General features: G+C 39.5%; 3 protein-coding genes across 8 annotated transcripts in view; all 3 read left to right on the forward strand.

The window, feature by feature from the left end:
- The first annotated feature begins 2 nt into the window (after positions 1–2).
- On the forward strand, positions 3–12,299 carry LOC124056377 (nuclear receptor-binding protein-like). Of its 3 annotated transcripts, none has more exons than XM_046383782.1 (18): positions 3–175; positions 492–950; positions 1,597–1,719; positions 1,931–2,032; positions 2,206–2,295; positions 2,570–2,610; positions 2,745–2,839; positions 3,300–3,383; positions 3,884–3,939; positions 4,020–4,118; positions 4,262–4,394; positions 4,644–4,734; positions 5,466–5,516; positions 6,062–6,197; positions 6,402–6,455; positions 6,631–6,694; positions 9,410–9,465; positions 9,927–12,299. In XM_046383782.1, exons 2-18 carry the CDS (start codon positions 711–713, stop codon positions 9,984–9,986), a joined length of 1,575 nt encoding a protein of 524 aa, XP_046239738.1. In that variant the 5' UTR covers positions 3–175; positions 492–710; the 3' UTR covers positions 9,987–12,299. The 3 variants fall into 3 exon arrangements, with proteins under 3 accessions (XP_046239738.1, XP_046239730.1, XP_046239721.1); XM_046383774.1 differs by having other exon boundaries at positions 563–950; XM_046383765.1 differs by having other exon boundaries at positions 567–950.
- Positions 12,300–12,481: 182 nt separating this feature from the next.
- Positions 12,482–17,796, forward strand: LOC124056396 (keratinocyte-associated protein 3). Its single transcript, XM_046383793.1, has 6 exons — positions 12,482–12,668; positions 13,829–14,013; positions 14,648–14,707; positions 14,812–15,009; positions 15,219–15,353; positions 15,605–17,796. Exons 1-6 carry the CDS (start codon positions 12,656–12,658, stop codon positions 15,674–15,676), a joined length of 663 nt encoding a protein of 220 aa, XP_046239749.1. The 5' UTR covers positions 12,482–12,655; the 3' UTR covers positions 15,677–17,796.
- Positions 17,797–18,096: 300 nt separating this feature from the next.
- LOC124056353 (frizzled-3-like) overlaps positions 18,097–20,562 on the forward strand; it is a 28,857-nt gene continuing 26,391 nt past the window's right edge. The window contains exons 1-2 of one of the 4 annotated variants that reach the window (XM_046383726.1): positions 18,097–18,285; positions 19,343–20,306. In XM_046383726.1, the coding sequence (XP_046239682.1) occupies positions 19,995–20,306 (312 nt within the window). In that variant the 5' untranslated portion in view covers positions 18,097–18,285; positions 19,343–19,994. Of the gene's footprint in view, positions 18,286–18,408; positions 18,659–18,736; positions 19,142–19,342; positions 20,307–20,562 lie in introns of those variants that run through there. The other 3 variants (XM_046383745.1, XM_046383737.1, XM_046383753.1) reach the window with 3 other exon arrangements.

Raw genomic sequence — 20,562 nt, forward strand, 5'->3', positions numbered from 1 at the left:
AGCGCTCCCCAAGTGTTGCCCCGCCCCTCCCACTTCATCTAGAGGAAAGGACTTGCAACCCAACAACATATTTTATGACGAACCAACCTTTTCATATAAAAGCGACTGGTTTTACAGCTTTTTAATCAGTATGTAGCCTGAGGCTGTTTAATCGGTGGTAGCTTTCTGTTCCACGGTAAGATATTTACACATTTCTTCTTAACTTTATGTTAGCTGTTTGTTTATTTACCTTCCATTAGCTTGTTAGCCGGGGGGAAAGTTAGCATAGGAGTGGGAGGCTGAACTTCTCCAAACTAACGTTAAACATTGCATAGAGCCTTTAACGTAACAGTTAGCTAACGTTGAGTTGGCTAGAGAGTTAACTAGTGATGGTAGCTAGAAGTAATAGGTAGTTAGTTTGAGTGACTGGTGTTTTAATGTTCTGTAAAAGTAGTGTTCATTCAGAGTCTAAGCTACTAATAAAACATACCACTTAAATTTCGTCTCAGCAGTAGCCTTGTGCCCCTCACTCCCGGTTCTCAAGATGTGCCTCTTGTTTACACCAAACCGTTCTTATTGAAAGCCAGGTCAGGCCAGAAAAGAAAATGGATGTCTGAGCCAACTCTATCAAAGAAAGTGGAAAGCAAGCAAAAGGAGGGCATCCCATCATTTGTTGCATCCCAGGAACTGGAGCCTAGGGAAGAAAAGCCGGGACGCATACAAGTTGTGTCATGATGTCGGATCCCCAGGAGAAGGGAGCTCCAGATGAAGAGGGAAACATGTCAGATGTGACAGCAGTACACATGTGCAGTAATACTCAGCATGTACAAGGTGGAGCATCTGTGTCTTCACCTGTGGCCACCATACAGGCCCCTGCTACTGCAGCAACAGAGGATGAGGATGAGAGTGAGGATGAGTCAGAAATCCTGGAAGACAGTCCTTGTGGCCGCTGGCAGAAACGCAGAGAGGAGGTAACTTCTTACGTGTGATGCATCTTGTAAAACTATCACAAGCCACATCACATTACACCACATCAGTCAATATTCAAAGTGACTTTTGACCTGATGACTTGAATTAATGGATATGGTGATATAATGATGCAGATCTTTTCTCAGTGTTAAAGGCACTGTTGCAATGTTGCATTAAAGTGACTTAAAATCAGTTCAGTGACTCTATGACACTATAAGTTTTGCATTATTTGTTATTTATCAGTATGAAGATACTGATTGTAACTGCAATGGTTTTTGTCAGTATCCCCCTTTTTCATGTTATAAGAATAAGTATCATCTTAAAATCTTTATAATTTTTTCAAAACATTTGTCTATCTGATGGGAGTTACTGTGCAAATCAAGGTACTTGTCATAATAAGATGCAGAAGGTGTGGTAAGCACAAACACAAAGTTAAAACACAAATAATAGAAAACAAAGAGATGAACAAACTATTGAAGTGAAGTTTCATTGTATTGACAAAACCTGAAATAGAAGGAGTAGGGCAGCAGGGAATGTGTGCCATTTGTGTTTTCCTGTTAATTTGTTCGTGAACTGTCTTTTGTGCATGTCACTTCACCGTAACAATGAATTGTCTCATAAGCTATTTTCTGTTCATTTCTTCTGTAGGTGAATCAGCGTAATGTGCCAGGGATAGATGCTGCGTACTTGGCAATGGATACAGAGGAAGGGGTAGAGGTGGTGTGGAATGAAGTCATGATCTCAGAGAAGAAGAACTTCAAACTGCTGGAGGTAAGGGCCGGTGTTATAGATAGGTCACTTTAAACATGGTCACTTTGGTGATTTTGCACTGATTATCATATTGTCTTGAGTTCAGATATAATTGTACAAATAATTGAACATGGACTGAACTATTAACAACTATTTTTATTATCAAAAATGTATGTGTATTAATCAGTGTCATAATGTGTGTGTGTGTACTTTATTTTCCTTGTGTGTTTAGGAGAAAGTGAAGGCCATATTTGATAACCTGATCCATTTGGAACATGCAAATATTGTCAAGTTTCACAAGTACTGGGCCGACACAAAGGAGAACCGGGCTAGAGTGAGTCTCAGACCTGCTGAAACAACTTAAAATGAAACGCATATGCTTGCTATTGAATCTTGTGTGTGTATTCATAAGTAAATTCATAGATAAAAATATATATTTTTCATATGTCTTATTTATGTGTATTTGAATGATGGCTACCCACTAGATATCCTTTTTCTCTCTATCAGGTGATTTTCATTACTGAATATATGTCATCAGGAAGCTTGAAGCAGTTTCTAAAGAAAACAAAGAAGAATCACAAAACCATGAATGAAAAGGTAATAACTGACTGTATGTAGATTTGCCTTCTCAGAGTAATTATATATGAAAATCATTCTGCACAGGACCTTGTGAAAAGTGCATTGTCATTTGTCACAGCGCAGGTAAGAGTGAGGATCAGTAATCTCATTAACACATAAACTGGTTTATGGTCGATGGCAAAAGAAAAGATTTGAACTTATGCTGTGTGCCAGTTTTGAGTCATAGTTACTCCATATTGAAAATCAAGCATTCTAATAATAATAAATAATAATAAAGTGTCTGGTCCTTCAGGCTTGGAAGAGATGGTGCACACAGATTCTGTCTGCTCTCAGGTCGGTTTCTTCTGTTCAGACATTATTTTAAATTTCACACGGTCACTCACAGAGAAAGGCACTTGCATAGAAAACAGTCCACTCCCGTCTCATATAATTTTGTGTTTGTGGATGTTTATTTTGCTTTACTACAGCTATCTCCACTCATGTGACCCTCCCATCATCCATGGCAACCTGACCTGTGACACCATCTTCATCCAGCACAACGGGCTCATCAAGATTGGATCAGGTATAGAGTTTCACAGGTGTCGTCCTCAGTGGTTAGGTGGTGGAGCTGGAGCGCCATTGATGGAGTCAAATGGCACTGAATTATGGATTTAAAGACTGTAAATATCACACAATTGTACAGTTAATTTCCATGATTACACCTTGACTGAATCAAAACTGCTTATTAACCAAGAAATGTTGGTTTCTCTAATATTGCAATAACTCACATTAAGATGTATGTACTCATACTGCAGTAGTCCAAGTCCGGCCACAAATGCTTCTCTGCACATAGTTCCATCTAAAGAGCAGCTTCCTCTCAGTGTCCCACATTGTAGGTTATACAGTGTAACGGTAGTACTGATATTCTCGCTCTTTTGCTGCCCCTTGTTGTGCTATCACATACTTTCTTTCTTATCTCTTTCTGATTCTTTTTTTCTCTATATTCCTTCTTTCTGCTCCACACACTTCTCTCCTATGTGCAGTTGCTCCAGATACCATCAATAACCATGTGAAGACCTGCCATGAGGAACAGAAGAACTTGCACTTCTATGCCCCAGAATATGGAGGTAGACATGACCAAAGTGACACTGTATAATTGTTTCTGTTTCTACTGATATTAATCATTTCCTGACCTCATGAGTAAACTCCTCATTTTATCTGTGATACTCACAAAATGAGATCACATATTGGCCCTATAAAGTTAGGCTATGGCTTTGTAATGTAAAATTCTTTGAGTTTCTTAGTTTTATGAATGTGTTTTTCTATGTGGGCATTTTTTATTTTACATAACAATAACAATAAAATCTTGTATCCAAGTATTTGATACAAACTTTAGATGCTCCTTGTTGTTGACATATTTTTGTTGCTATTCATGGCTCGCTTAGTTTTGATATACAGACTTCAGTAGATTTTTGGGGGGGTTTTTGCATTACGTACTAAACATGTAGAATCCACCAGATCAGAACCTTTACAGTTGAATAATTAGGTCTAGGTCTTAAGTAATAACTAAACTATGGAATAATATCTGTACATATTTCTTTTCTTTTCCTTTCTGCCCTCGTTTTAGCTGTTGATGTCACCACAGCTGTAGACATCTACTCGTTTGGCATGTGTGCTTTGGAGGTGAGACCCATATTACATGATACAATGGCCCAAGGCCTTTCCCAAAGTAATATGTTAACGTGTGTGTTGATGTTTTGCAGATGGCGCTCTTGGAAATCCATGGAAATGGAGAGTCCTCTTATGTTTCCCAAGAGGCCATTAACAATGCCATACAGTTACTGGAAGACCCACTGCAAAGGGTGAGATAAAGAGAGTGGAGTATGTGTTTGCACGTTCATGAGTATCTGTATTAAGGTTGATTTTAATGTGTCTTTAATGTCCTATTTATGTAAACAAGATGTCCATCCACAGGAGAATGACCTAGATGTTTGTTTTCTTGTAGGAGTTGATCCAGAAGTGCCTTGAATGTGATCCCAGCACTCGGCCTACAGCCCGAGAGCTGCTGTTTAACCAGGCTCTGTTCGAAGTACCACTGCTGAAACTGTTGGCTGCACATTGTATCGTCAGCCACCAACGTGAGTCTTTATCATTCACATACAATGATAATATAGCTACGCTGGCATTTGCATGAAACATGCATTAATTGATGCTGTTGTGGTACAATATTTTAAATTGGTGAGTTGTGATGATGACTGACTAATTGTTACTTTAGAATTCCATATGAGTTCACATTGTGCATTATTTTTTAGGGTTGTCAAAACTTTGAAATTTGTTCAGACAACCAGTATCACCTAATTAGTCCTTCATGGTTTGCAATTGTCCAGACATGATTCCTGAGAATGCCCTGGAGGAGATTACCAAGAACTTGGACCCCAGCCTGATCATTGCTGAGACGAAAGAGGACATTCAGCTTAAGTAAGGACCAGAAGATGGTATCCACACTGGTATCCACGCAGTCAGCATCAGCTAGATACAACACAAGTAATAACAATATTCATTCAGAATGTACTAATATTTCAATAAGAACAAATACAAAACTAGAAGACTGCATATTTCTACCAGGTGTGTCTGGGGGCAAACTGAAACAGGTGTTGATCACTTGTGGCCCCTGCCAACCAGTTAAGAGGAGTGAAGAGTCAGCAGTCAGTGATGGTATAAAACAGAGTACCGGTACTCAGTTTTCAAGATTCAAAATCTTTATTGTCATTGAACAGTCACCTGTGCAACGAAATTAGACAATTTTCAAAAATTGTGAATCACTGCGAGCACAAGAAGTCCTTCAACGTACAATCATAGCAAAAAATAGTAGGATGAGATTGTGCATGTGCGCACACACACATACACATTACCCCTGCAGGCATAAATAAACAATAATGTTTGTGTTTAAGAGGTTTGTCTAAATACCAACAATAGAATTTGTTTCATTCTTAATATCATGTAGAAAAAGTAGGTTTATCTGCATAATGTCAGACAAGCGAAAAAGAGTAACAATATTGAAAAAGCTGGTGGTTGTGTGTACCACTTACCTCGTGTGAAAATCCTTAACCATTTTCTTAGTTTGTTGGAAAAATGATATTATCTTTATTTACATTATGTCTTTTAAAGACCTCAAGCTGTATAATCTTGTTTTATTCTTTTTTTTGTAGGCTTTCACAGTTTCCTGCCTTGGAGCTTGATAAATTCCTGGAGGATGTGAGGTAAGAACTGAAACAGTGGGCAGCAAGAGTCTGACTAAAGCTTAGTTGCTCTTTCAATTTTTAAGTGTTAAAAGCTACACCACTGTGTAGCCACATGGGGGCGGTATTAGACCATCTGTCTGTTGTGCTCTATTTCCCCTGCTTAATTAAATGTACAAAATTTCATACCGAGCATTTGTGGTACATTTTTGTAACTAAGCTCTGAAATAAGTCAATTTGAATTAAGGTTTTAACCATATAGAAAGAGAAACATTTATTGTTTACTTACATGTAAACTATGTTGTTACATGTTTTATTTTCATATTTTGCATATTTTAGTTTGAAATTGAAGATTTTTTTTATTTAAAATTTCTTTCATTTTCCACTTCCTCTCCTTCATCTGCTCTTTCATTTTTTTTCTCTTCTCTACCCTGTACATTTTTATTTTTTGCATTATTTTATATAACCCCCATCCTATGTCCAACGTCCCTCTCGTTCATTCCTTCGTTCTCTCGTGTTACGTCCACCTCTCCCTTTCTTTGTCTCTCCCTTTCTCCCTTGCTCAGGAACGGTATTTATCCAATGACAGCGTTCGGGCTGCACTGTCCTCAGCAGCCTGAACAGGAGCCTGTTAAATCTCCCGTTGACGTCCCCATGGTCAAATCCCCAACCCCCGAACCTGCTGAGCTTGAGACACGGCGGGTTTGTACAAACACATTGCACTGCATATAAACACATAATACTGCATATCACAAAAATAAAATGTGATCATAAGGTGACATCTCACAAGTAATAATCCTGACATCAACGTTTCTTAATTTTCATGATTGATGATGATCTGTGCTGAAATTTTACCAGTCCTAGTTAAGATCCATTTCCATGTTTCCATCCACATTTCTTCTTCAGGTCATTCAAATGCAGTGTAGTGTTGAACCTGTTGAGGAGGGCGCGAAGTATCATGTGAGTCTCTGTTAGAATATTTATCGCTTGATTATTTCTTTTTGAACTGCAACATATCAGTTTCCTTCAATGGTCAGCAACGAGATATCATTCCAACCAAATGTTATTTAAAAGCCATACAGAAGTAAAAAATAACTAATACTAATCATACTTTTGTCTGTTTCTCTCCTTTTAGCTAACCTTACTGCTGAAACTGGAGGATAAACTGAATAGACATCTAAGCTGTGACATGTTACCTCGTAAGAATACCTTCCCTATTGCGCACTGACACTCTGCGAGCTTACAGATGCACTTGCTAACTTTATTACAGTCTACAAGCTCTCTCATAGCAATGTTCACCGTCAGGCTTCATTACGGCAAAAGTGAGCTGTGAGGTTGGATTTGGGAAAGCTGTTGGGTGTTAAAACAAAATAGAGAGAATAAGTGTTTATGCGTGTGTATGCTGGTTTACACCTTCAGAGTAGGGTGGGTTTTTATAAAGTGTGGTCATTTCTGGATGGCTCAGATATACAACTCAGGTTTGGGTTTAATGGTAGAATCACATTTGACTGGAGGTGAAGATAAATGATAAGCTTATGTCTGTGTGAATTACTGCATAACATTCTCAACTGTACTCTCACGTTTTACCACACACAGAATTTTAATACGCCTCTCCATTTGTTTGTATTGAGGCATGTAGGTAAGTGAGAGTGAGATTCTAGAAAGAGTGAAACTCACATGACATCACAATATATAGTTTACAAGGCTATTTTAAGCTTGGAGACTGACTGCCACTGATGTGTCATCAGAACCTTGCACTTCTATTTTGGTCAGATTCATCTGGATTGTATTCTGGAATTGTTTTTTAATGACCATAGTGGCTCTAAATCCCCGGTAGGTATGAAATCCGTCTAAAACATTCTCTTGGAAACAACAACAGTTCTTATCTACTTTAATTAATCTATTTGATTATTTTAGTTATTTATAATCAAGGGTTTTCACCTCAATGCTCTGCAGCAGATCAGCCTAAAGGAAGGTAAATAAGGAAAGAACATGCAACCCAACTGTTGCAGTGGTCACAATAATACAGGCAGTATGATTCAATGTGCGCACACACACGCAGGTATGGCAGGCATGTATAATGTTGCAGGCGTGTTGGGAATGCCTGACCTGTGAAAGGCTGCAGCTGACAGCTGTCACCTCCTCTGTCAAGACCTGACTGTCTCTTTCCAGGCTTTCATCTCCTGTCTCTCTTTCTGTCTCTCACACACACACACTCATTTGATTTTGTCTCTTTCTCTCCCACAGTTTCCCACATCACATGTCTCCTTTTGTGCTCTCACACCCTAATACCACTTGCACACATATTCACACACACACACACACACACACACACTGGTCTGTCTAATAGACACACCCTGTACTCTTTGCGGACCACCATTCCAGCTGATATCAGGATAGTCTTTTAAGTTTCCTTATCTACACGGCAAAGTCCAAAGTCATACTGTGTGTGATCATTAGCTGACTCTTAAATTTCACTCTCTTGGCCTTAAGTGTAGCTCTCCCGCACCGTGTCACCTTGCATTCACAACTGAAGCTTGTTTTTTTTTTCCTCACAACTAAATTGTAACTCATTTTGTCAGATGGTTTTATTTGAAATTACAAACACAGGAACAAGAAAGAAAGCGTTTCACTGAGCTCCAATATCATAAGCTATGGGTTGCTGTTGTTTTCTTAATGTCAAAGCTCTTGGTTGATCTATCTCTTCCACTTGTTTGTCTTGTCCCAGCCACATTCCTGATACAGCTGTAAACTGACAGGCGGGTTATTAAAAATCAGTAGACCATGACAGCTCCTCTGCTCATGAGGCATAGGCAAGGAATGTTTTAATTTGGGGTGGTGACTAAAATAATAGTAAAATATTAAAATACTACCCATTTATTAAAAAGCAGGTTTATGTAGATGTGTGTCAAAAGTTTACAAGAGGAAGTAGGCATCAAAAGTTATGAAACATTTTATATTAGAAACTCTGAGTTGGTGTGTAGCTTCCTGCTCCAGCATTGCTTGTGTTTCTATATTTGGTGAAACCTTGCATATATTTTGTTTAGAATTCTGCTGATGCCCTTTGTAGTTCACAGTAGTTCAGTTTCTTGTGCTCAAGCTTTACTTCAGTTTGCCTTGTACTTTCACCAAAGGAAGTCTTGTTCTTGCATTTCCTTCATGTGATACACACACAGGAATAGCACAGTCAGGGCAGGACATGGTGCATATAATAAAAAGTTGTTCCATTGCAACAGGGATTATTGACACTACTGTTGATGGAGAAATCTTAAACTTTTTCTTTTGTTCCTATACAGTTGTTGAATGTGAAGTCTTTGAATAAGTTGTGATGTTTACACAGCAGTTAAGCACAGGATTTTTTTAGAACGCTGGAAAAAAGTATGGAAATCAGCAGAGAAAGAGAGTTCTTGTCACTGTGGAAATGAGAATGGGCTTATGAACGTCCATTAAATTGTCAAGCCTTTTAACAGCAAGGCTAAAGAGGAACATTTAAAAGCAAACAAGTTTTAACAGCTCATGCCCTAATGAAGACCATGCTAGTTGAAACATGTTAGCTTTTTCATTTTCCTGCCAGATAAGTCCCATTTTGTCCTTTCAGCTGTATTAGATATCACCTAATGAAGACTTTGCCAGATGTCCACAGGAATATAAATATGTCAGTACAAAACAACAGAATGGGTTCGGAGATGCAGAGACCAACCGCAGTAGCTGTTGTTTGGTGGTTTTTAATGTGTGTAAGTTGGAATATGGATTTAGAAGCAGCATTTGGACCATATTATCTGAAGTTTACCCTAAGCTTGACCTTTTTTCTCAGAGGGAGTAAACGTGAGTTACTGGTAGCGTTGATGTGAAGGTAATGTGTGTCTGTGAATTACTCTTACTAACTGCTTGCTTACTGCTGCTGTGTGTTTCAGATGAAAATGTTCAAGAGTTGGCTGGAGAGTTGGTGGAGCTGGGCTTAATCAGTGAGGTGGGTAGGTGATATGTGTGTTTAAGAGAGATTCACATTGACAAAGCCGTAGGCAAACATCTGTGGGTGATACTGTAGGTGAGCGTGCTATTTCTGTACCAAACTGTCTGAAAATTCTGTTGATTTTAAAAGGTGAGGTAACTCCTACATGCACACCTCCCCTTTTAAAAGCCTTGTCACATTTACCGCTGCATATGTTCTCCTGTGTCCGCTCACCTACGCACGTCGGTGTTATATGGTTACTCCATCTCTCTGTGCAGCAGGAGTGCCTTTTGTCTCTATGACTTTTGATGTACTTCAGTTTTATGCTTTGACTGTTGTACTTTGTGTGTGCCTCAACAATGATGGGCATATCTCCACTGTACGGTCTCCACTCAATGTTATTTGTATAACACGTTTCTTAAAAAAAAAAAAAAGATGCAGCCCAGTGTGCCTCACCATATTTGTTATTCTCTTTACAGATGGACCAAAACAAAATAGCCACTCTACTTGAAGAAACTTTCAGCCAGACTCTTCATTAGCAACAGTTTCCTCAACATGTCACTGTCTTCTCAAAAGTACACTCCCATGATCTTTTTGGTTACTTAACTAAAGCTTTTGATGGTAATGAGACCAAAATGGTGGATTTTTTTCTTTGCATTATAGGGATTTAAAAAAATCTTTAACATAAAGCCAAAGAAGCCACCTAGAGTGATTTTACATGTTTATTTTAAAAGTCAGAACATACACACATATATATACACATATGTATATATATATATATATGTGTGTGTGTGTGTGTGTGGAATTCTTCTGAATGAGTTGGCTACTAAGTTGGCTGTTACAGTGATTAAAGGGTGGGGCTCATTGATACTGTGACACTAAATCACAAGCTTCACGTTGAAACTCACAGTTGATTTTCAATGTGAGGTGTTTATACTAGGAATTACCTGGCCCGCTTGTGCTAGAATGAGTCTAAATCATAATCAAGACTGATTCAGGTCTTCACTGTTGTCCCACCACATATGAACTCATGTCTCACTACTGTTGTACTTTAAAATCTTTGGCTATACAACTGTTTATCACCAGCAGAGACGAGGGGATCGGTTTGCATCCAAAGAAAAATTTACAAAGTTAGATATTTTTTGGATTATTTTATTTTGTTTTTGGATCTTCATTTCACATGGTTCGCCCTCTCATTTGGCTCCCTTGTAATTTTTTTCCCACAAGAGAGAAAATTCCCAATTCTGTGGCTTTTGTGATGCGTTTAATGAACCTGTCACCTATTGGGTAAAATATATGTAATAGTTTGAAAACTAGATGGCAATAGATGCAACATTCGCACTTGGATTTAGAAAATGGATGTAGAAAAATATTCCTGATTAATAATTTTTTTAAAATCTTTGATATAGAACAAAATGTATGTGTACCACTGCACATCACATTTTGGGGGGCAGCAGGCCAGTTCTCTGTGGAAAAATGGATACCTGGTTACTTTGAGGTACTGTGAACTTGATGTTACTGAGTTTCTGTTTGCGTGTTTGTTTTTATATGTTGCTCTAGTTTTTTTGCCTTATTCTGGGCATGCCTTAAAGTTCTCCTTTCTCAGTTTTGTATTATTTTATTCATTGTTTTACTGTTTGCTGCTTGTTGGGTTCACACATGTTTCTCAACCTTGGAAATTCGTTCATGTGAGACTTATGTACTGGACTCGGCTGCCATATCAAAGAGAGACCTATTCCTGATACATTTGTGTGAGAGCATCATATGTTGTATTTATGTCACAGATACTGTATGTTGTGTATTTCTTTGCTTTTGTTTACAGTGATTTCACACAGAGACCACATCGTTGAGAGTCTGAGCCAATACACAACTTTTCTTGTTTCCGTTTTTATTGTTTTCATTTGATCACCATTTAATAAAACTGAGACCTTGTGGGTTGACATTATGCTTCGCAGAGTGCAGAGGCTGAAATCAGAATTTTGCGTCGTACAGGTCTTGTTTCGACTTGTATTGAGATCAGGGAGTTGCCTGTGTGACATTTTGGCTCAGAACTCTTCGTGGACTGGTACTACTGTGTCTGAAAGCTCATGCAGTTCAGGTTCTTAGACAGCCAGTAAGAATGCATTCTCAGTATCACTGAGAAATATTGTTGGATCCACTAAATTACTTTTGCTTTTCCACTGGAATTTTATTAAGGTTTACCTGAAGGGTCTATAAGCACAGTGTCAGTTTAACTGAACTACTGCTGTATGAGCTTGCAGACAAAGATCTCCTCCGATGCCAGTTGCCGAATTCTAATGTTAAATTGCTCACCTCAATAGTGAGATCATATTAATCCAGTGATCTCCACTCATATATTACTGAAGTATTTTTAATGTATTCATTCTACTTTGTGCTCCAGTCTGCATTTCGCTTTACATCCCATGCGTCATACATTGTTTACTTGTTTTCTCCTGTTTGTACGTCTGTGAACTCTTAAGATTGTATTTTCCAAAGATGTTTTTAAAGTCAGCCACAAGAATGTACGTGCACCACTTCTTGTGTAGAGAAGTGGTTAAAAACCAAACAATGCGATCACCCAGGCCATTATGCCAGCAATTATGATTGTTTTCCCATTACATGTATTTTTACCTACCTGATAACTGTTTACCTCTGGTTGCAGTCTGTATTAATTCTGTGTGTGTGTTGGGGGGGACACACAATGTATTGGTGGTGTTGAAGCTGGTTATTAAATAACCATACTGGGTAGGTTTTGCCTTTTGCTCAAGGATGGTTGGTTCCATTTGGATAGTCTTATATTTTGTGTATGACACGAATGTCAATAAATGTGTGTGTCTTATCGGAGACGTGTATCAAAGACAAAGTATGACTGTTCTTTCAAGTAAATGTGTGAAGTGCATCACTTTGTTATGTCTTGCAGATCTTAATAATTTTCTAAATGAATTTGGGGTCTTGTTTGTTAAGACCCTTGGACTCTTTGCAGATTTTTTAGGTTTTTTATTCTGATAGTGTTCGTAGTGGTGCGTGTTGCGCCCCTCAGCGTCCATCATGCCGCAGGTAAGTCACAGGTGAGTTCCTTGACGTCATACAGGAAGTGGACAGAGGGACATTGGAGCTGCTGCTTGCGTGTTGTCGCAAAGGCGCTCTACAACAGTTTTGTTTTGGAAGGGTTTTTTTCCCAAAGTGATACTTGTGACACAGCAGAGGAATGTGTACTTCTGGTGAGTGATTCCCCGATGCTGCATTAGTGTATTAACGATGTGTGCAGTTAAGTAATGTTTAATGTGTGTCCGCCGATAGTTTTCCCTCCACGGGTTTAACTGACCACAGGCCTGCAGGTGGGATTATATGGTTTTATGTTCAAAAGGTGCATATGTGCCGTGTATTAGTGTGTGTATAGCATTAAGAACTCTGGCTTATCCTCAGAGGAAATGAGTTGTCAGCACTGACAGAGACTGGCAGGAGATCAACGGTTTGAGGGTTTTAAAATATCGCCTTGCCTTCACTGCTTCCTCCCATCTCTGTGACTCACTCGCCACACAAAGGCTCAGTGAGTGTAGCCTTGCTATGCAAATGCATTTGTCCTTCCCTTTGCAGTAGACTCAATTATCAATGTTAAGATTTTTCAGGTAAAACAACCTGTTGATAACTGCGTTAGCGCGTACGCACATGTAATACTAAAAAAGAAAGGGTTCATTCATGATTTTTTTTTTCTACTAAATCTTCATTTATTGCACGTGTGTTATAATGTTTAATGTGGGCATATGGCCTAAGATTCAAATCCTTACGTATCCTTATTTTATTTTTCCTTCACAATAATATTTTCCATACAATTGGTGATATTGATGAGATGTGTTTTCAGTATACATTTGTGCATGTAATACAGACCATGCCCATAAATGTATGTATACACAAGTATGAGAAATATAGGACATTAAGGCCTATAACTGGAGCAGAAATGAGTCATTGAGCTGCTGAGAGTTTGCCCTCTGCATTGTCAGCAGAGATGCTCACACACAGAGTAGAGCTAGACCGATAAATCAACCAGGCAGATTTTTTTTTATTATTATTATTATTTCAGTTATATTAATATCTGTGTACATGTCAGTAAATACGTAACAAAGTGTTGCAATGCAGAAATGTCCATTAGGTTGAGGTCATTGCGATTTGTGTATCTTTATTGGACTTTTTAAACTAAAATATCAATATCAATTAAAATTCCATTATCAGTCAGATTATAACAGAGTGAAAATGTATTGCTGTGAGGGCAAAAATGTTTCTATGTTCAATCTGAGTGCGGTGACAAAGAATGTATAGAAACAGTAATATCTACATTTCGATTAAAGCTGTATCACGTGTTTCTTGTATTTCTGTCATTCAGATAAGGACAAAGGGCCAAGGAGGCTGATGAGAAAGGGGCTCACTCTCATCCTGATCGGCCATATTAACTTCATCCTCGGAGCGATTGTCCATGGCAATGTCCTCCGTCACATTTCCAAACCCAACCAGCACATCACCACTGAATACACTGTAGCCAACATCATCTCAGTCACCTCTGGCCTGCTGGTGAGTCACTAGTTAAGACATCCAGTCTCTGTTTCAACATCACAAAGCAATCTTTGTTTATTTATCAAAACGTTTTACTATCAATAATAATGTTGAATTACCACCTGTGATTTTGTGCTCTGTGCATCAGAACAACATGTATATATTCACCTACAATAAGTGATTTGTGTTGTCAGCTCCATATAGTTTTGTGTTTTGTTTTTTTTTCCCTGAGCAATCAGGACTGAACTTGTCCATTAAAAGGGAGCTGGTTTTTCAAACTCTTTCGCTGGTTGCTCTAGGGCAGGCTTCATTTCATTGAGGTATCAGATAAACTGGCAGCTCCTGATGATGAGATGGTGTTGATGTCACATTTCTTTGATGTATACTGCATACAGGGTACTCTACACAGGCTATTACAGGGTTTACAAGTAACTGCCTGAACAAAAGACAACTTACAATATATATCTTACTGTCACTGCATCAAAAAATCATTTTTTCTTAAAGCATTCTTAGCCTGGCACCACAGTGAAAAGTGCCGCTTTCCATCCTTTGGGTCGGGATTGCTGCTTTCATGAGATTTCATTTAATAAACCGTCTCTGTGCCAAAGTAGTGCTGAGCTGAATCCGTCATCTTGTCATGTGAAACTCACAGAGCATTGCCACTGGGATTATTGCCATCTTGATGTCAAGAAACATTCGCGTGGTAAAACTGGTAAGAATATGATTCATTTTCAGCTACTGATGTGATCATTCTGTGTTTATTTAACAGTCACCGCCCCTTTCTTGTTTTATATGATATTGTTTCTGTGTCTCCAGCAAATAGGGCTTCTAACTGCATCATTCCTGAATGCCCTGCTCTCAGCAGCGTGCTCAGCTGGGCTCCTCTTGGCCATCAGTGTAACAATTGCCAGCAATGGACAGGGTTTGATGCTGGGATGCAATGACACACAGTTGCCCATCAACGCTCGGTCACCTGTCAGTGCCAGATGCCCATTTGATACAACACGAATCTATGTGAGTGTAAACTTTCCTTTTACATTTTGCCCTCTTTAAAAATGTCCCCCTCAAGCTCAAGCTTCTCCATCTCTGTCTACCCTGTTTGCTCTTTGTCTGTAACTTTTGAGGCATGGAATTCAATAAAAACATCACAGGAGACATGTTCAACCTCATATTGTTTATTTCACACTTTTTCTTCCTCGTTCCCATCACTTCCTGTCTCTCAGGACACCACCCTGGCGCTGTGGATCCCTTGTGCTGTGTTTTCAGCGTTTGAGGCTGGACTGTCTGTTTGGTGCTTCATCGTTGGATTGGCTCTCAGAGGGTTGGCACCCTGTGGGAATAGCTACATCAAAGAGCAGGTGTGTGTGTCTGTGTGGGGGCGGGTGGGTCTGCTTCAGGACTGTAACTGTGATGTGTGCCTATCTGAACTTCTGTCTGACTCAGTCATACACACACACACACACACACACTCGATCAAACTCAAACGCACAGAAAACTTGTCCACACTTATTTACTCCCACTTGGTTTGTCATACTGTTTCCTAGAGTCAGAGGAACAAGCAGGCCCTGGAACATAAGACAGACTTTATCCCTTTAATTTTCTCTTCCAGATGGAGGAGGAAAATGAATGTTCTCCCCAGAGCCAACGCCTGATTGGACAGCGTTTCAACCCTGATGCCTAACTGAGCAGGAAGGCCCCACTCCTAGTAGTGAAACACAGCTAAATCCCAAAGTCATTGTTGTACGTGCATTTTGCCCTACAGTCAGCGAGGTGAGTGACTGTGGATTGAGTGAAGTTATAAGACACCTCTTCTTGATTTGAAGTATATAAGAGCCACAGAGATGGTTATTAATTGGCTCTGTTTGATTTCATTTACAAACAAAACTGTTCATCTTGTGTCTAAAGCTGTGAGCAGAATACATTTTGGGTTAATGTCAATGGATCTGCACTGGATGAACACATCAATGGTAAATTCATTGAAATGCAGATTTTTTTGCACGGATACTGGGATTCAGCTTGCCTGTACGTCTGTGGAAGCTACAGTGAGATATAAATGGTGTCCTAACAGTTTCCACCCACGACTTTTTGGGTTCAGTCATGCCAAATATGTCTTTCAGTATGAAGAAATCTTTCTTTATGAAGAAGGTCGATTTTTATAGCAACAGGTTAGACTATTTAAGCTTGGATGAACTCCCATTTCAGCAGCATGTTATTGTTGAAAATATTTTTGATACTTTATAGTTTGTGCAGATTCTGAACCACTCCATTGCATCTTAGATGTGTTCATGCTAGTTGCTTATGCACACTGGTAAATTGTAATGTGGAGTAATGTCATATAAACCGATATGTTTTCTATAAAATTCCAGATTATCTTTAATGCTTTGTAGAAACAGTATGCAGCCTCACTCTAAATAGGACATGCTAAATTGCACCTTTTGAAAATAGTTTAATTAAAGGACAGCTACAGTAAGGGACTCATTCAGGAGTCATTTCAGCTGTGGTATAATGTTGTAGGTAAACCACTGACTAGTTAAACATGCCAGATACAGCAAATGTACTAACTGTATGTTTTTTTTTAATCTACATATCTTGTTCATTTTTTCATTTATTTTTAGTTGTTCTCTGACGACATCATTATTTGTCAGCCTTGAGCTAAAATATATTGAATTCTTTTTTTAGAAAAACATTTTAATCAATCTGGGCTGCATCATAGCTGTGTATGGATTGAGTGCATTTGCGTATGTGCAGTATATTGTCGTTGAATGTCAACTGGGATCATAGTGGTAAACCAGTATGTAGGCCAGCTGCCTCTCAGCGGACACACAGCTCAGACCCCCCACAGGTCAACGACAGAGAAGATCAGATCAGCCATGAAACGGTTAATCTAGTACCGTGCTCAATTGTGTGGAAGAGAATCATAGCACGCTGTACTAATCCTCAGGCTGTAAGGGATAAATATTGACATAGTGTTGACTGATACAATCACAACAAGTCTGTTGGGCCATTTCTGTCAGTATGGCATTGATGTCACACAGACAAGCTTACTGTAATATCAGGACAGATCAATTGAAGTGGTTTGATGTGGTAGTGGCCTGATTTGTTAGCATTAGTAATGGATCTCCTATAGCTGAGGTTTGCTAAAAATGCAGTCCATTTATAAATTTAATCATGATTCTTATTTTTATTTCCGTCTAAAATAACAAAAAAAAGACCAATCACATATGAAAGGGTATTAATTACTACCTTGATTATTTGGGATAAAATGAGGCTGTGTTATTTTCTTGAAATGGGCTGGCTGAATTGAGAACCTGCATTTAATACAAACATTTAACTGGTGTTGACTGCATCTCTCTGCTCTGTCATTGAATGTATACGTATCCATAGCTAAATCAAATGTGTTAATTAGTTTATATCCCCAATGTACTTCAGTACACCACTGTGTCACAGACTGACATACTGTCAGTAACAGATAAAAATTTAAAATGAATTGCTTTGAATTTTAGGCAGACTTCAAATGCACTTATCAGACTGAATGGATAGTCTTAACATTTTTGGTGGGAAGAACAAGGGAAATGTAAACTCTTGAAATAACCTGAGCCAAATAGTGTCACCACTCATCTTCTTCCCTGATTCAGCCTAACTGCAAAGTCTTTGATGTGTAACAGCAATTAATTTCCAGATTTTATTTTTAAATTGACAAATGTGAATGTAGGCCTACTGTACATTTTGTTATTTGCGCTATGGTTTTCTTGAAGTGTACACATTTCCATGCATATTTTTAATAAAGGTTTTTGATAATGGAAGTTTTAGATATTTTCTTGCTTTCAAGGGGCTTGACTGTCAAATTAAAGTGAATATGATAATTAAAATTCACAAAAAAACCTTATTATCTTGAGAAATCCATCTTTGCGTTGTCTACTTGTTAAGACAAACACTCCGTGATAATCGAAAGCATATCCAATTTCTGGTATAAATATCGCCTTTGCTTAAATGAAATCGCCTACACAGATCGCATATTTTCTAGGCCTCTCGCCAACAAAGCCCTACCCATTACACGTGCCTGTCAATATTGTTATACATATGTATACTGCAAGCCCACAACAACGTGCAAAGTCCAGTGGGGGGTAATTCCGTCCCGTCTCTGCGCGGTCACGATCAATCCGCGGCCACGATGTGTTGGCCGCACGCTGCAGGCAACCAGCTGCAAAACAGTGGAACAACGAAGTACTGCAGTGAGCGGAGCCGGTGGAGCCGAGGAGCGCCCGACCCGCTCGTTATTCTCCACTCAAGGTAAAGCATTTATAATTGTTACGTTAGACGGGAATTATGCCATTTATTTAATTCATTCTGGTCAGGAAGCGAGCAAGACAGATAGAAAGACTGCGACTGGAAATGCTTTTAAAGGAATCATGTGCACAAGTAGCGCGCTGTTGGGCGGACGACGCTGCGGTGACAAACAGCTACCAAGACTGATAACGCTCTCTTGGTGTGATCCTGGCGTGTCACCGAATGCGGTTCCTGCTTCGGCACAGATTAGATGCCTCGCTGATGGATACCTATTGTATAGGTTTGCACCTTCTAAAACTAGCCAGGTTCCCCTCCAAAGAGAGCTAACGTTAAGAACTATGACCCGGCGGACGGTTAACGTTACAGAGGAGTTCAGGTCAATTTATCCTTATCAGTTTACTGTTATTGCTAGCTAGCTATCAGGGGGTCTTCGCTGAAGTTAGCGTGTGTCTAACGGTCGGCTTAGAGCTGTGTGACGCAGGTGTTAATTTAAAACTCCAAAAATTCACAAGCTTGTTTGCTCTTTGATTGACATAGCATACTGCCAAAGCTTATTTTCAAAGTTTTCTGAGGTGAACCATAAAGACACCGAGTCGCACAGTGTGAAACATCGCAGGGGAACGCTACTGTTGCCCGGCCAACCTCACACAAACATGAGAGTGGGGGAGTGTCTGATCATCCGCAGGTGTAACGCTCACATTAAACACTTTAAACCTGCTCTAGCTGCTGTGGTTTGCTTTGAACATGTTTCCATTAGTCTGCAACGTAAACTGTGTGTGACCCCGCCGACACAACGCCCATAGAAGAAGATAATTTGACACTGCAGGTCCACTCACTGCTCAAAGACAGATATTCTGAAGTATGCTAATACACTCAGCTTGTCTACCACATAATGTGTTGGTATAGGTTTCATCTGATGTTTTAATCATGGCTTGTATAGGAACAAGGGTGTGGCTGATCAGAGACAATACCTGGTGCACTACAACTTTTATTCTAAGCAAGCCCACTCTGCTTGTTTGACTGATTATGCCTTTGTTCTTTGTGTGCTTTAAACCTGCAGGACCTGCTTGAGGGATCCACTCCAGTGTGGCAACTGACTGTGAAGCCCGGGATTCTGTGTCTTGCGAAGTATTTTGTGAACTCATTTGGAGGAGCACTACATATTGCATATTACTGAAAATAGAACGAGAGGAGACAAAGACAAATAGAGTGGAAGAAAGGGAAGTGCAGTAACCCGAGTGGAGACCTCGAGCAGACGGCTTATGGTGGGAGCTATTATCTCAGGGACGTGCTTTCAGTCTGAGGATGGAACAGGGGGAATTTGTCCTTGACCAGGGGATTGCCAGGAGCTGGAGAGAAACCTCTTTTTTTCTGAAATGAGAAATGTTTTATATCCGTACATTTAAATGCACATTCTGAGACTCTGTAGAAGAAAAGCAAATACAACCATGGCTGGTGAATTCGAAGACTGACACAAGAAGCGGCTCAGCTCACGGCCTACAGATGAAGTGGGACCCCAACGCATGTCTGATGCAAGATACATATACAGAGCATACCCACATGGCGGAGTTCTTGCTTCTACCTTGACGCAAAAAATGGACTCAGTTACTTTTAATCTTAGGATGCATTAAAAAGATTTCCTGTGATCTTCAGGGCTATCTAATGGTTGCCTTGGTAACGAGAAAGTCATCAGTCTGACCCACTGTGGAGAAATGTCTAACATTAAGATGCAAGCACCTGTTGGAAGGGGATGTGTGAAAGACTGGTTTTCAAAAACTACATCAATCTACCGCAGACAACGAGTCTCTGTCAGTGTGTCTTTCCTCCTCATCCCTATCTTCCTACTCCTCTTCTTCCTGGTTACACCTGCTCAGTCCATTCATCTGGAGCCCATAGAGAGCCACAGTGAGTTTAGCTGTGAGCCCATCAGACTGAGAATGTGTCAGGATCTGCCTTACAACACCACCTTCATGCCCAATCTACTGAATCACTACGACCAGCAAACCGCTGCACTAGCCATGGAGGTAGGTTGTTTGTGCGAGTCATTCAGGCATTGTGTGCTTTTTTTGGTCTGTTACTGCACATGGGAAAATTTCATAGCTGCTGGTGTGTAGGAGATAACCAGTAAATTACATATTGTTTGCCAAAAAATGTATGTTGTAAAGCCCCAAACTGCTTTATGCTGACTTTTACATTTTTTTTTAGAGCCATCAAATATGAAATCATTTTTTACATCAGATGTGCAGGTCTTTAAGGCAAGTCTCAGAAATTGTCAATAAC

Source organism: Scatophagus argus, chromosome 1 (assembly GCF_020382885.2).
Source record: "Scatophagus argus isolate fScaArg1 chromosome 1, fScaArg1.pri, whole genome shotgun sequence".
In the NCBI taxonomy this organism is placed as follows: domain Eukaryota; kingdom Metazoa; phylum Chordata; class Actinopteri; family Scatophagidae; genus Scatophagus; species Scatophagus argus.

Bases quoted from the DNA above. Each gene is read 5' to 3' on its own strand.
- LOC124056377 (XM_046383782.1), top strand. From the start codon at position 711: ATGATGTCGGATCCCCAGGAGAAGGGAGCTCCAGATGAAGAGGGAAAC. The intron at 951-1,596 runs GTAACTTCTTAC...TTTCTTCTGTAG, and splicing joins GGCAGAAACGCAGAGAGGAG to GTGAATCAGCGTAATGTGCC. The intron at 2,033-2,205 runs GTGAGTCTCAGA...TCTCTCTATCAG, and splicing joins CAAAGGAGAACCGGGCTAGA to GTGATTTTCATTACTGAATA.
- LOC124056396 (XM_046383793.1), top strand. The intron at 14,014-14,647 runs GTGAGTCACTAG...TGAAACTCACAG, and splicing joins CAGTCACCTCTGGCCTGCTG to AGCATTGCCACTGGGATTAT. The intron at 14,708-14,811 runs GTAAGAATATGA...CTGTGTCTCCAG, and splicing joins ACATTCGCGTGGTAAAACTG to CAAATAGGGCTTCTAACTGC.